The 16,057-nt window shown below is 34.7% G+C and overlaps 1 protein-coding gene across 1 annotated transcript; it reads left to right on the forward strand.

Moving 5' to 3' along the window:
* Nucleotides 1-9,627: 9,627 nt before the first annotated feature.
* Nucleotides 9,628-10,569, forward strand: LOC101625870 (olfactory receptor 4F3/4F16/4F29-like). Its single transcript, XM_004687491.1, has one exon. The coding sequence runs from the start codon at nucleotides 9,628-9,630 to the stop codon at nucleotides 10,567-10,569; it is 942 nt and encodes a 313-aa protein (XP_004687548.1).
* The last annotated feature ends 5,488 nt before the right edge of the window (nucleotides 10,570-16,057 follow it).

Here is a 16,057-nt window from a genome sequence, read left to right on the forward strand (position 1 = left end):
TTTGCATTCATAGCTTTCTCATTTGGTCTGCCTCAGTTCTTCTGTTGGTTATGGGTTACAAAACAGCACTCATCTTCAGGATGTGTGGTTACTTAGATTTTCTAACTCACAAGTTTACATATTGTAATTCAAAAATATCTTTTATCACTCACCATATTTGAAATTTATATTTACAATATATATTTCCCTTAAATTGGCAATGTGGTTGGCTTACAGTAGGCACTGGAAATATATTATTTGTGGAATGAATGAATGAACAATTCTTTTCTGCATATCATAAAATGCCATTTGATCAGGATGCTATGTAGCCTGTACGTGTGTATCATAAAAGTTTATTTTTTTAATTTGTTTTACAGTTCACACAATCATTTATAAATTATATGAATTTTGTTAGTACACCTTACCTTTGTATGTAAGTCTCACCACAGCCACTGGAAAGTTCCAGTGCCATTCCCACAAATTGGTCCTCTCCACAATTTCCTACCAGCCCTATACCCTCTCCCTCTGGTAACCACCATGTTTCCACAGAATCTGAGTTGTTTTAATTGGGTTTCTTAGTTTGTGTACTTTGTAATTTGTACCCCATAAATGTGAGAAATCATCCCATAATCGTCATTTACTTTCTCTCCAAATTCACTTATTATAATCACCACAACCAGATTGTATTCATGTTGTTGTGAAAAAGGAGATTTCATAATTTTAATAGTTTAGTATATATACTAAACATAGACAGATGTATATGCATATGTAGTATGTATATATACATATATATGTAGCTCAACTTCTTTGCACAGTTATCAGTGAACATTTAAGTTGTTTCCACATCTTGCTTATTTTGAATAATTTTGCTATGAATAAAGAATTGTGGCTATCTTTCTTTAATTCGTGTATTCCTCTTTTTTGGTTAAATAGTAGGTGAGGTATTGGTGTTTCCCATGGTATTTCCACAGAGTTTGCACCAATTTACTTCACCACTAACGGTGAATGAGAGTTCCTTGTTTGCTACAGTAACCTTTGCACGTCTATGTTACTTCCAGTCCTTTGGATATAGACCTTTCTCACAGAAGTGAGGTGATAACTCACTGTAGTTTTGATTTGCATTTTCCGAATAATAAATGAAGTGGAGCGTTTCTTTCATGTGCCTGTTGGCCATCTGCATATCACCTTTTGTGTAATACTACTCAGTTTTTGATTGCATTTGGTGTCATTTTTAATTTTATGAATTTTTATGTATTTTAGATATGAACTACTTATTACATAGATGATATGTAAATATCTTCTTTCAGTCCCTTCATTTCCTTTTTGATTTTGTGATAGTTTCTTTTGCTGTACAAAAGCTTCTTAGTTTGATGTAGTCACATGTTTATTTCTTCTCTTGTTACATTTACCTTTGGAATTGAGTCTCTAACCACATTTTCTTTTACTGATGTCCAGGAGTATGTCATGTATGTATTCTTTAGTGTATTTTCTAGATTCAGTTCTTATATATGCCTTTTATATATTGAGTTGATTTTGGTGTTAAGTAATTATCTATTTCTTTTTGGGTTTTCTTTGCATGTAGATTTCAAGTGTTCCAGCACCATTTCTTTCAACATTGGAAGGATTGGTTCCTTCATTGCAATTTAACTGTTTGATGTGTGGGTTTACTTCCCAAACTGTTGCTTTCATGCCTTGGTCTATATGTTGAGTAATGTTGCCATCTTTATTTTCAGCTAATAGCTCAGATGTTGTCAGATATTTTCTGTAAAGGGGCATACTTAAAAAGTCTCAGATTTGTGACTACATGAACTTTGTTGTAACCAATCCATTTTGTCCTTATAGTACTGAAAGATCCATAGACAATATTTAATTGAGTAGGCACTGCTGAGTTCCAATAAAACGTTATAAATAAAAATCAGAGGTAGGCCACTTTTGTGGTGTGCACAATATTTATGTTTCCCCCTCCTGTATCATAGTGTTTGTCTCCAGGCGTGTCTAAAATGAAATATTGTATGTTTTGCATGAACTCTGGAGTTGACATTTAGAGATTCTGTCACTATAGCACTATCTTAGCTGCTGTCTTATCCTATTGTACTGAATCTCTGAAATCTTAGTTTCTTCAAAAGGTGCAATGAAACTCAGAGGTTTATGGGTATGATGAGATTTATAAAGTTTTTATAATTTAAAAATTAGCCCGAGTTTCACTTCCTGTATTGTGTCTGTTTGCTCCGAATCGATCAAGCTCAAATAAATTTGTTTATGTTCTAATTCACTTTAAACATATCTTCCCCTTATTCTTTTTCTATCTATGTCTCTGTGTCTGTCGCCTTACCACTTTCTGTGTCCCTCTCTCCTCTGTGAAAACACACACACACATTGTAATACATCTTCACTATTCTGGCTTTCATATTGTAATATGTAGTTTCTCTGCTTTGTGTCATCTGTCAAATTGAAGATTTAGCCATTTCCTTCCTTCCTTCAATCAGTCAAAATAATGAGAGAAATTTAGAGAGCTGGTACTGTTTGTTGGGCCCTACTCAAGCAATCCTTGGAGAGGTATACTGTTATCATCCCCTTTTAGCCAGTTGGGAGAAGGAGGCATGGAGAGATCTATTAACATTTAGTGTCAGTGGAAGGTCAATATGAATTTAAATCAAGTTAGTCTGGTTCCTGAGGCTGGAAATATTTAATTCAAATGGCTAACTGCCAACATTTACAAAGTTTCCAACGAATAGCACAAGGATAGTAAACAAAAATATTCCACTCTATCCTCTCTAGTGTCTTATTATGAGTTTTTAGATTCTTTGATTGCTCTGGTCAACTCAAATAGCTCTCTAGGGAAAGAGTCCCTAGACCTGTGAACAACTTCTAAACAAGCCTGTTTATGCAGAATTCCTTAGTCTCTGTATTCCTAAGTTGTAATTAGCTTCATTTCTTCATACAGAAGGATTTTATATGATGTCTTATGCTAGAGAACACAGGAATATATCAGCTTCCCTGAAGATGCTGTTCTCCATATACAAGTAAGATGGAAAGATGGAAATAAAGTAACAGTGCAAAAGGCAGTTTTAGTTTCAAACATGATGTTTTATGTAACTGCTACGAATGAGCCATATCTTCAAGTTGCAAGAGTGTTATCCTGAGGAAAAATAAACAGTCTGGATAAGGAGTTGGATAGTACAGGAGAATGGTTATGAAAAGCGTATTGAAATTTTGGGCAGTTAAGTATAGTTAGCTATAATTACATTTTGCCCAGCGTAATGTGAAGACATAAAAAATGTCAAAAGGTTTTAAATAGTTTGGAATTAGCTTAGATTGCAATTAATCATTTTGTTGACTAAAGGAATGACTCTCACTCTCTTTCATGTGATATACAGGTTGGGAAAGTTGATGATACATAAAATGTAAAAAAAGGATATTTTATATTTTTGTCAGATTTTTTTTCAAGAGAGACAGATATAAACTGATCTGTGAAAATGGAAGCAAATTTATTATGAACTTCTAAAATGTATATGATATTTCATAGGAACCTAAATAGAGATTAAAAAAAAAAAGATAAAGACAAAAAGTACAAAGCTAAAAAAAAAAAAAAAAAAAAGCTCAGTGAACTCCAGTATATTGTAGTTTAGAAAAACAGTGTGGAAAATATAAAGTAACAACATAATAATAGATTAAACTCACTGGTCATTGAACCAGTTTTCCTGATTCTTATGTGGTTTCTAATTAGAATATTTTGTATTAAGGTGGAATGTAGAATGAAAAGACTTAGGTTGATGCATGACATTTGTTGTTTTGGATGGAAAAGAGTAGGAGAAAGAAACTGAGAGAAAGCATGTCGGGCACTGCGAACAGAAAGCCAAGGAGTGACTTCATTTGATGAACTGAAGCACATAAGAGATGATTTGGCAAAATAGAGAATTTATATTGCTCGTCGTTATAAAAATTAAAAGTAGAGTTTGCCTTAAATTAGAGGAGGCAAGGTTTTACTTGTTTTCTGTGATAACTTAAAAGTTAAAACTGCCAATAGTTTGAACGCTAATTTTTTTTTTTTAAACATTTCAAAAATAAAAGATTTGATGTGAGGGAGATGTTAGACCCATTTTTTACAGTTATATGGCTAATGATTTAGATTGGTACCTTTATCTTAGACTACTCTTTTTTTTTATACCTCGGCTATCAGTTTTTCCTTTGCTGCAAAAGATTTGGTATCTAGTGAGTTTGGAGAATTAATCAAATCTATATGGGTCAAGACACAAAAATAATCAGAACAGAAAGGAAAGTGTTAGGCCTTCCTTGTCTTTCATGCCACAGACATTTAATAGTTTAAATATTAGGGTAAAGTGAGTATGTTTAAGAAAATTATTTTCAAAGTGTAAGAATTGACTGCAGAACAATACAATTTGAAATCTTGTTATTATCTGATGACTTTTAGGTCAAAAAACAAAAACCTCTATATGCCTGTTTCTTCGTTTAGAAACTCCATGATATTTACTTGGGACACAGATTTAGAATCTGATTCCATCATAAGGAACTTTAAAATTATGTTGACTCAAACTTTTCAAGTTTTTATATCCTTTGGTATTTATTTGCATGGCTAAATATTCTTACCATCATTGTACATTTAGATTTCATATTTGAATTTACTGTGCTTTAACTTGTCCTAAAATTCCTAGTTCTTACCTAGCTAGTGAGTAGACAGCAAAAGGCAGACACTTGTACACACTTGATAAAGGTTTATTGAGATACTCTCCCAAGAGTCTTAGTACTTGTAAGACACCTGGATACCTAATACCATAATTTGTCTGTAACTGCAGAACTTAAAAGATTGAACATAGAAGTTCACAAAACCCATATCTTTCAATTAATTGAAAGTAATATTTCTCCATGGAAAATAACATTTATTTTGGAGATATATATATTAAGTATACACTATGGATATAATTTATGTAGTTCTTCAAAAATTTTGGCACATCAAAGCAAATGAGGCCCATTGTTTAACATACTGGTTATGCTGTGATACTTCCCAAATGCCCATTTTGACCTTTATAAGCTAAATGATTTACCCATACCAACTTTTCTGCTGGTTCTTCCAGAGATTGATAAACTTTGATAATCTATAAGAGAAAGCTATATTTTCAGAGAATTACTAAGTATATGTTCTTTAAAAATGCCTGTCAGAACAACCAATATGGATGAACACTCACTCTGTCACCATCAAACATGGCCAATTAGGTATAAAAAGAACATTCTCCTAATTGAGGATCCAGGTACAAGACCAAGATCAAGTATATTTTTCACAGGACAGAAAGCTGTATTTGATAAGCCTCTACCCTCCCCTAATACCTGACTCCTAATAGTCAAAGGAGGGGCACAGGGCATTACTGCTGGAGAATTTTCTACTTCTGACCTTTTAAATTTAATTGATTTTTTTCATTTGATAAAACTGATGTCACATTTTGAAAATTTAAGCTTTATAGCCTTTGAAATAACTTTGAAATATTTACATATTGTAGTATGCTTCTTTGACATATTTATATAATGCAAAATGATTGTTTGGAAGCATTATATAACATTATACTATGATATGATTGTTTTTATTCATCATACTGTGCATTAGATTTCTGTGACCTATTTATCACTCATAAACTTGTATCGCAAAAACCACCCACACACATTCTTCATAATCACCATTGTTGTACTCTATTTTTTCTTTATAGATTTTAACTTTTCAGATTCCACATGCAATTGACATTATAAAATACTTTTCTTCCTCTCTTGTTGATCTCACTTTGCAGAATGTGCTAAGGTTTATCCAAGCTGTTGTATGTGGTCGGCTATCCTTTCTCATAGTTGGATAATCTATTGTTTGTCCATTGTGTGAGTGTCTGCACACACACACACACACACAGTATGTGACTTTTTAAAAGATTTATTTATTTATGCATACAGAACTGGGGTACAGGCCAGAGGTGCAGGGGCGGTCAGAGGCTTGACCGAAGACCGAGTGGGGAGTAGAACAGACAGATCTACAAAGTACACTGCTGAGGGTGGTGGTCAGGAGAGGTCTGCCACGCCATGTGGGTCACCTCTGGGGTGGAGATTGAACTCATGCTGAAGTGGCTTTAGCTTCTTCGTGTTGTGCTTTAACCCACTGTGCCACCAGGGAGGGCCCTGTATGTGCTTTTAATCCATTCATTATGTCGCTGGATGTTGGACTATTTGTATATCTTGCCTGTTGTGAATAATGATGTGATAAACAAGAGTGTGTACATTGGCTGTTGAGCCCCATTTTCATATCCTTTGGGCATATATCCAAAAGTGGAGTTGCTAGATCACATGGTGAATATTTTCATTTTGTAATAAATTTCTATATTGTTCCCCATAGTAGTGGAAACAACTTATATTCCCACAAACAGTGTATACAGATTCCTCACTAGCACCTGCTTTTCTGGCCTCTTGATGATAGTCATTCTGAGGTGTGAGGTGATTTACATTCCTTTGATGGTTAGTGATGCTGAGAGTCATTTCCTGTTGGTTATATTGGTGTCCTCTTTGGAAGAATGTTAATTTAGTTCTTCTGCCCACTTAAAAAATAAGGTTCCTTCCCTATCAAGGATTCAATAGCATTCTTTAAAGAAAGTAGACATGCATTATTGAAACTTACATGGGTTCATAAAAGATCCCAAGCAGCTAAAGCATTCCTGACAAAAATGAGTGGTGCTCTCACACTCAGACTTCAGACAACAGTATAGTAACCAAAGCAGTAATAAAAACTGTTATCAAAATGGTAATCAAAACTAGAATAAAAACAGACACACAGACCAATGAAATAGAATTGGGAGCTCAGAATTAAACCTGCACCTTTATGGACAGTTAATCTGTGACAAAGGAGCCAAGAGTATACATGGAGAAAAGTAGGGTTACTTCACCAAATGCTGTGGGTAACCTGTAAAACCACAAACAAAAGAATGAAATTGTTCATTATCTTAAACCGTATACAAAAAACATTAAGAGGACTAGATACTTGGATAAACTTGAAACCATAAAACACACAGAAAAAACACAGGCATCATATTCCATGTCTGTTTCAATGAGTCTGTGTGGATTCATCTCCAGTGGCTTGGAAAATAAAAGCGAATATTAAAAAATGGAACTATGTCAAGCTTAAAAGCTTTTGTACAGCAAAAGAAACTATCATTAAAACAAAAAGACACATTTTTGAATGGGAGAAAATATTTATACTGATATATCTGACAAGTGGTTGACATCCATGATCCATAGAACTCCAAATCAACAAATATAAACCAGAAAACCCCATTAAAAATTGTGCAGAACTAATAATTTTATTTTGTTCAATACAAATATTCACATTATAATCTCTCATTATTATTATGGATGGGATTAGTAATTTATTAAAATATCCTTTGTTAAGTGCTTTTTCTCATATTACATTTTAGACAGATTTATCAGGAAAAGAAGAAAGAAAATGAAAGGCACTTGGATAATTACAGGTGGCTGGGGCTGCATCTTTACTTATTTATTTTTAAGATCCAGTAGGGCAGTTTCATTAGAAAAGGGAGAGAAGGATAAAGAATGCTTGCACAGACACAAGCAGGCAGAATGAGCTGCCCCTATGGGGACAGTTTTGCACAGAAAAACACCTGCATAGTCACAGGGGCAGAAGGGCTGCTGTGCTGATTAATTTTTTTTTTCTTGGAATATGTTTGTTAGAGAGACGAGCTATGGTAATTTTCGAGATGTTTTAGAATGTTCCTTACAATGACACCAGTTTGCCATATTTTATAGAAGCACTGAGACAACTGATATTTTTCTCAATGAAGGGAGATCCACGAAGTATGTATTGTTTTCAAAAGAAATACTAGAATGTCAAATGACTTTTGAATATGAGTTATGCCATCTTTTCAGAGCCTTCACTGCAGTATTACTTGAATGTAAAAAGAAGGGCACAGAGCAACAAAGAAGTAATATTTATGAAGGAAACCCTAACTTAAGGTGAATGAAATCAAATTTATGCCCTCCATTTGTGTTGTAATTCAATATTAATATAGTTATGTTAATACATCATACATGCAGTTTTGGACATATATCATATTTTCTTTCTTTTTTTTTTTAAAGATTTGTTTATTTGTGCATATAGAACTGGGGTGCAAGCCAGAGGTGGAGGGGTGGTGAGAGGGTTCACCAGAGACAGAGTGGGGAACAGAACAGGCAGATCAACGAAGTACACTGCTGAGGGGAGCAGCGGGCAGGTCAGGAGAGGTCTGCCAAGCAATGTGGTCACCTCCGAGGCAGGCGGGAATCGAACTCATGCAGAAGCAGCTTTAAATTCTCAGTGCTGTGTGCTTTAACCCACTGCGCCACCAGGGAGGGCCAATATTTTCTTTTTAAAAAATATTTATTCATGCATATAGAACTGGGGTACAGTCAGAAGTACAGGGGTGGTGAGAGGATTCACCAGAGTGGGGAGCAGACAAGGCAGATCAAGGAAGTACAGGACTTAGGGGAGCAGAGGCGTGAGACTAGAGAGTTCTGCTGTCCTATGTGGGTCAGCCCCCTGCTGGGATTGAACTAATGCAGAAGCAGCAGTGGCTGGCTTCTTAGTACTGTGTTTTAACCTGTTATGCCACCATGGAGGTCCCCAAAGTCAGTAGTATTAACAGCAATTTCATAGAAGAAAAACCCACGAGGTTCAAGACCAATACCAACTTTTCAGTGGCTGAAACATGGTATACATGTTTTTGTTTTTGTTTTTCTGAGTCCACAGTCAACATCCTTTCTAAAACACTGTATTTCTTTGCTCAATGACTAAAAATTATAAGGTGAAGTTATAAGTCTTTGCATAGAGATTTCAATAAAATGCTGGTATTTGTGCATAGTTTTAAACTTCTCAGATCATGTGGTAAGTTCTCTCAGGCAGTGCTTTTCAAATTGGCCTTTTTTGAAGAGACAGATTCCCCCTTCACCTCCCTCCCAGAGCCAACTCAATCTTTCCTTGAACTGATACTTTAGTAAGCTAAAAAGAAAAAAAAAAAAATCATGTCCTTGGATGCAGTATGATGAAACTGTTATTATAAAAATTTCTAGCATTTACTCTCAATTTTTACACCTAACCTGATGCAAACTATTAACAGTTAGTTCATGAACCTATACTTCTCTGTGGTACACTTTTTCATTACTTGGGAATCCAAATATAAATAATTCATAATTCATAATTTAAAGAAGCTTATGGTATATTTGGTAAGTTATATTCAGTAAAATATAGGAAATAGTAAATAAATTTTAGAAATATAAAGAAAACCTCACAGATGTGGCAAAAATTTAATAAAATTTGAATATGATTATGTTCCAGAGGTGGAGAATTGTTTGTTTGGCAGTGTTGGAAATTGATGGAAAAATTGAGAAATGAGTAACTGAGAAATGAAGAATTTCATGTGACTGCAAGTAGGCTATATTACTCTTGAACCAAAATTTTAAAGAGTTTCAGGTTGACCATGAGTTTATTACATTAGTTTCAATACTAAAGAAAAAATTGGCTTTTGTGACATTGAGTTTACTAATGTATTAATACAATTGTCATAAATCACATTCTCCTCTGTTGTGTTTCAGGTAGAAATAACAACAAATTTAATGGAGACAACAAATAACTCTATGGTGACAGAATTTGTTTTCCTGGGACTCACCAATTCCTGGGAGATACAACTTCTACTCTTTGTGTTCTCTTCCATGCTTTATGTGGCAAGCATGATGGGAAACTGCCTCATTATGGTCACTGTGATTTATGACCATCACTTACACTCTCCCATGTACTTTCTGTTGATCAACCTCTCCTTCATTGACCTGGGTGTTGCTTCTGTCACTTCTCCCAAGATGATTTATGACCTTTTCAGAAAACACAAAGTCATCTCCTTTAGTGGCTGCATAACCCAAATATTCTTCATCCACATCATTGGTGGTGTGGAGATGGTGCTGCTCATCGCCATGGCCTTTGACAGATATGTGGCCATATGTAAGCCCCTGCACTACCTGACCATCATGAGCCCACGGATGTGCATTTTCTTTTTAGTGGCTGCCTGGATGGTTGGCTTTATCCACTCCATGGCTCAGCTGGTTTTTGTGATAAACTTACCCTTCTGTGGTCCCAATGTGCTGGACAGCTTTTACTGTGACCTTCCTCGGCTCATCAAACTTGCCTGCACGGACACGTATAGACTAGAGCTCATGGTCACAGCGAACAGTGGATTCATTTCTATTGGTTCCTTCATCATACTACTTATTTCTTATGTTGTTATCATTCTCACTGTTCACAAGCACTCTTCAGGTGGTTCATCCAAGGCCCTGTCCACACTTTCAGCTCACATCACGGTGGTAGTCTTGTTCTTTGGTCCATTGATATTTTTCTATGCATGGCCATCACCCTCCATATACCTAGATAAGTTTCTGGCCATCTTTGATGCTGTTCTCACTCCTTTCCTAAATCCCATGATTTACACATTCAGGAATCAAGAAATGAGGGTGGCAATGAAGAGAGTATGCAGTAAGTTAGTGAATTTCAGGATGATCTCAAACTGATAACTATATTTTGTGAGTAACTCTTCTAATTGTTGGTGTTCATTATTGTTCAATTCAGAAAGTTTTTTTTGTGTCCTACATTGATTTGGTTACACATAAAGCTACTGAATTATTTTTGTCCTCACTTAGCAGAGATAAGAGGGAAGTAGTTACAGATGGATTCATTATAATCAAAGATTACACTAATCTTTAGTCTCAATTCCTAAGGAATAACACTTCTATGAAATAATTATTAGGAGTACAAATATGGCATCGTCTCATAGACAAGAATGCTATCCATACTTAGTGTGCGACTGGCTAATGGAGACTAAACTGTCTTCAACTATAGGCTGCAGATTGCTCATACTCTTGCTTTATTTGGGTCTCTGCCATACTTTTTGACCCCATACAGTGGGTTAACATCTTTGGGTAGAATCAGAGTTCTTAGACATAGAACTCTGAAAACACCAGGATTTTTCCCTGACAAGCAAGATACTCAAGACTATTAAATTTTTATTTTACCCCCACCCTACTTTTCCACCCTATATTAAATTTATTGAGGTAAAGTAGACTCAATCATTGTATCTGCTTCAGAGCCTATAGGTTTGAATCTCCACAAATGTCTATTTTCATACCCTACCTACCCTCAGAGCCCCAGTAGCCCTCTACTGTGTAACTTTGTGCCCCTTCCCTCCCCCACTGACATCACCCCATGCTACCCCATTCATTGCTTCACTTTTGCAGTTAGATGTTAAGATTTTATTATGGTTTCATTTTTAGTGACCTTTTATAATATTTCTCCATATTCCATATAAAATTCAGTTTTTCTCATTCTTCTGACTTATTTTGCTTAGCATTATGCTGTCCAGTTCCACCAATGTTGCTGCAAATGGCTAGAGGTCATTTTATTTATTATTTATTGGACACTTAGTATGTTTCTATAACTTAGCTATTGTAAATAGGGCAAAAATAAATATATATTATACTGACTGATTGTTTTGTATTCTTTAGGTATATATCTAGGAAGGGAATTGCTGAGTCATATATGGTAGAGACATATTATTATTTTGAGAAACATCCATGCTGTTTTCCATAGGGTTGAACAGCCTATATTCCCATCAGCAGAGGACTAGGTGCTCTTTTTCCACATATTCTTGCCAACATTGTTACTTCTTTTTTTGATCTGGGCCATTTTCATAGGTATGGGATGCTATCTCATTGTGGTTTTGATTTGCATTTCCCTAATAAGAAATGAAGAATTATTTTTTTATTCAATGTGTCTATCAGTCATCTGTAAATCTTTTTGGTGTACTGTCGGTTTAGCTTTTTGGCCCAATTTTTTGTTGAGTTTCATGAATTCTTAATTTTTTTTAAATATTCATTTAATTATGGTGATGGCACAGGGTGGCTTGGTGATGGAAAGCCTTCGGGGACTACAGCTGAGATGGGAAAAGGCTTAAAATGATTTAAAAATAAACTATTATAATATTTAAAAAATTCTAAAGCGAAAAAAAAAAAGATTTATTCACTTATACAGGCCAGATATGCATGGGCGGTGGAAGGATCCCCTGGAGCAGAAGGGAGGAGCAGAATAAGCAGATCAGGCTGACATCAGACTTCTCTGAAGAAACACTACAGGCAAGAAGAGAGTGGAGAGACCTACTCAACAAACTCCAAAGCATTAAATGCCTACTAGCGATAAAGGATTGATCACAAAGATACACAAAGAACTGATGAAACTCAACAAAAATAAATTAAACAATCCCATCAAAAAATGGGCACAAGAGCTAAAAAGACAATTCTCCAAAGAGGAAATGCAGATGGTCAACAAGCATATGAAAAAAAAAATGTTCACCATCACTTGTAATAAGGGAGATGCAAATTAAAACCACAATGAGATACCACCCCACCCCAGTGAGAATGGCACATCTTTAAACATCTAGCAACAACAAATGTTGGTAAGGATGTGGAGAAAAAGGAACTCTCCTGCACTGCTGGGGGGAATGCAAACTAGTACAACCGCTATGGAAAACTGTTTGGAGGTTCCTCAAACTGCTAAACATGGAGCTGCCATATGACCCAGCAATCCCACTCCTAGGTATCTACTCAAAAGACACAAGAACACTGATTCAAAAAGATACCTGCACCCCTATGTTTACTGCTGCTTTATTTACAATTGGAAAAACATGGCAACAACCCAAATTCCCAAAAGTGGATGACTGGATTAAAAAGATGTGGTACATATACACAATGGAATATTACTCAGCAACCAAAAAAATAAACACATGCCTTTTGCAGCAACATGGATGGAGCTGGAAAAGATCATGCTTATTGAAAGAAGCCAGAAAAAAAGGGGAAAATACCAGATGGTTTCACTCATAGTAGGAGTAAAACAGACCAGGCCAGAAAATAATAATGAACAGTTATATATCAGAGACATTGTATGGGGGTGAAGAGGGCAATGGGATCAAAAATAGTGGGGGGAGGGAAATGCACTGGACTATGATGGTGATGGCACATGGGTGATTTGGTGATGGGAAGCACGGGGCTTACAACTGAGATGGAAAAATGCACAAGATGATGTAAAAATAAATTATTACATATAAAAATATTAAAATTAATAATAATAAATGGTTGTGACATACTTAAGAGCTGTATGGTGAAAAAGATCGAGGTCATTATCTAAATACATACACATAAAACAAAAACAAATTTGTTAAGTACTTACATATAAGAACTGAAACCATAAAATATACAGAAGAAAATGTAGGTGACATATTCCAGAACATCAATGAAAGAAATGTCTTTAAAGACTCAATTCCAAAAGCAAGGAAAGACAACAGTAGAAATAAATGGGACTACATCAAACTATGACAGATTTATACAGCAAAGAAATATCACAAAAATGAAGAGAAAACCTACTGACTAATAGAAGGTATTTGCACACCATATTATATATGACAAGCTGTTAATAACCAAAATGTAAAAAGGACCCACACATTTAAAAGCAAGAAACCCAACCAAAATGTAAGTTAAAAAAAAAATGTCTACTACTCTCTATTACTCAAAAGATGAGATACAGATGGCCAACAGGCATTCGAGAAAATATGCTCAACTTCATTTATTTTTAGGAAAATGTATGTCAAAACTACTATTAGATCTGTGAGTATGGTGTGTCAAAAAGACTGGAAATAACATGTGTTGGGAACGTTGTAAAAAAAAAACTCACTTCCTGTTGGTGAAAATGTTAAGATGGAAAGGTGGAAAATAGCATGTAGATACCTTAAAATATGTAAGTGAAAGTTCCTTAGGAACCAGAAATACCACACCATGGTACTTAACCAAAAGAGAGGAAAACACTAATTCAAAAAAAAATAAATCTATACTTCTTTATATTCACATGCAAAATTATTCAAAATAGCCAACACATAGAAACAACCTAAATGTCAGTGATGGATAACTGGATAAAGAAGTTAAGATATATATACTAAATAGAATCCTACTGAACTTTTCAAAATGATGAAACTTTGCCATTCACAACTACATGAACAGAACCTAATTGTGGTGATTATGATAAGTAATTTATTCAAAAAGTAAATGAAAATTACTGGATGATTTCTCACATGTTTGGGTTACAAATTACCAAAGGAAAAAACAAACTCAACACAGATTATGTGAAAAGTATGATGGTTACCAGAGGGAGAAAGGACAGGGACTGACAAAGAAGGGTGGAGAGGGTCAATTTGAAAGTGGGAATGACTCTGGAACTTTGTCAGTGGCTGAAATGAGACATACTCACATAAACAGGTATGAGTTGTACCCACAAAATTTATACAATATAAATCAATGTGAAAGAAGTAAAATTTTATTTAAAAATAGTTATATGATATACATTTATTATATTTACAGGCTACATAGCATTCTGAACAAATAGCATTTTATGATAGGCAGAAAAAGATGGCAGGTTTAAATCATCAGTACTTGAGAATAAATAAAGACACAGTACTTGAGAATAAATTACTTCTCCTGTTTCACATTCCTACTTTATCAATTTGATAGTCCAAACCTTCTTTCCTGCTGCCTAGTCAGCTTTTCAGTTCTTTATTTCAACCCAAGTCCACTTGTCTGTTTTTTCTGTGAATAGAAAATATACATCATATCAAAAACCCTGTTAAATGATCCCTTTCTGTATTTGAATTAACTAACCATATTGTCCTTTCACCATTCTTCTTAACTACAATTGCCATCTCTGGGTTCCTGAATTTGCTGTATTCTCGTTCCTTATCTACAGCTATTTGATATTGTAATGTCCAACACTAGGGAGGGAAAAGACAATAACTAAAGATCGAACAAAGATAACAGGACTAATTCCCCTTTAATAACACAATAGGTGTTTTTTTTTTTTTTTTTTTAGCATCACAGTCAACAATGATAGGTATGCAGTTAGACATACAGGTGGAGTCAGTGCATTCTCAGGAATACTCTATACCAGTCATTCCTTCTCCAGATTCTGTGCATAGTATGTTTTACTCCTAAGAACTACCATGAAGAACTAGTCTCTAGTGAATGTCATCCTTTTATAACTTTTCTGAAAACAGACAAATAAAACAGAGTAAATAGTGTTGACTTCAACATCTTAAATTATGAAATTCCTTTCAATCCTAGTAAAATTTCAGTGAGATAAAAATTCAAGTCCTTTCCTATGTCCTCATTAGTACACCCCATCCCTTGTCTATGCTAAAGATATTGCATTGTAGCAATGCTGAATCTCCCTCACGGGTGTAAAGTTCATGCTAACACCCTAAAATACATTTCTAGCACCACTTGAGTCCCCAGAGGTGGTATTTACAAGTTATCTTCTATAACACTACATAGTTACTGCAAGAGAAAGATATGTGCCCATAGAAAGAGCTCTTCTTTTAGATAGAAACCCCATTAGAAGTTCTACAACAGTTCTCTTTCAGAAAAAAAAAAAAAGCTTCTTTTAATAAAAGTTGAATTTGTTGATAGAGATAATCATTCACTGTGAGGATGGGAAACAATTTTGTCATAAATGTAGATGTGACAAGATAAAAAACAAGAGATGAGTGGGAAAAGTAGGCATTTTTCTGAATCATCACACATGTACAGTGGGCAACCTGGAGGACCCTCCTATGTCAATAACATTTAATCAATCCAGGAGAAATCACGGTGAAACTTTATATTTTAAAATACCACTAACAGACAAATTAAAGGGAGGTTGAATACAAAAGTTGTAGCTAGTAATCTGATAATATATGAACTGATTTGTAATTGTCCAGCAAGGAATTAAAAAAATGTATATATGGATGATGGAAAGCAAAAGAAAAAACATACCATGTAAGGGAAATTATGAATAACTAACAACCAGTTATGAGACACAGAAATTCTGTCAAACACTAGTCAATTACACATATAGTTATATATTTAAACAACTATAAGATGTATAAGGTTTAGTGTCATTTGGACCATATTTCTAATTAGAATGGGT

Source organism: Condylura cristata, unplaced genomic scaffold, assembly GCF_000260355.1.
Source record: "Condylura cristata isolate star-nosed mole 26May11 unplaced genomic scaffold, ConCri1.0 scaffold00023, whole genome shotgun sequence".
Taxonomy (NCBI): domain Eukaryota; kingdom Metazoa; phylum Chordata; class Mammalia; order Eulipotyphla; family Talpidae; genus Condylura; species Condylura cristata.

What these genes read in the sequence shown, in the direction of transcription:
- LOC101625870 (XM_004687491.1), top strand. Translation starts at nt 9,628, where the DNA reads ATGGAGACAACAAATAACTCTATGGTGACAGAATTTGTTTTCCTGGGA.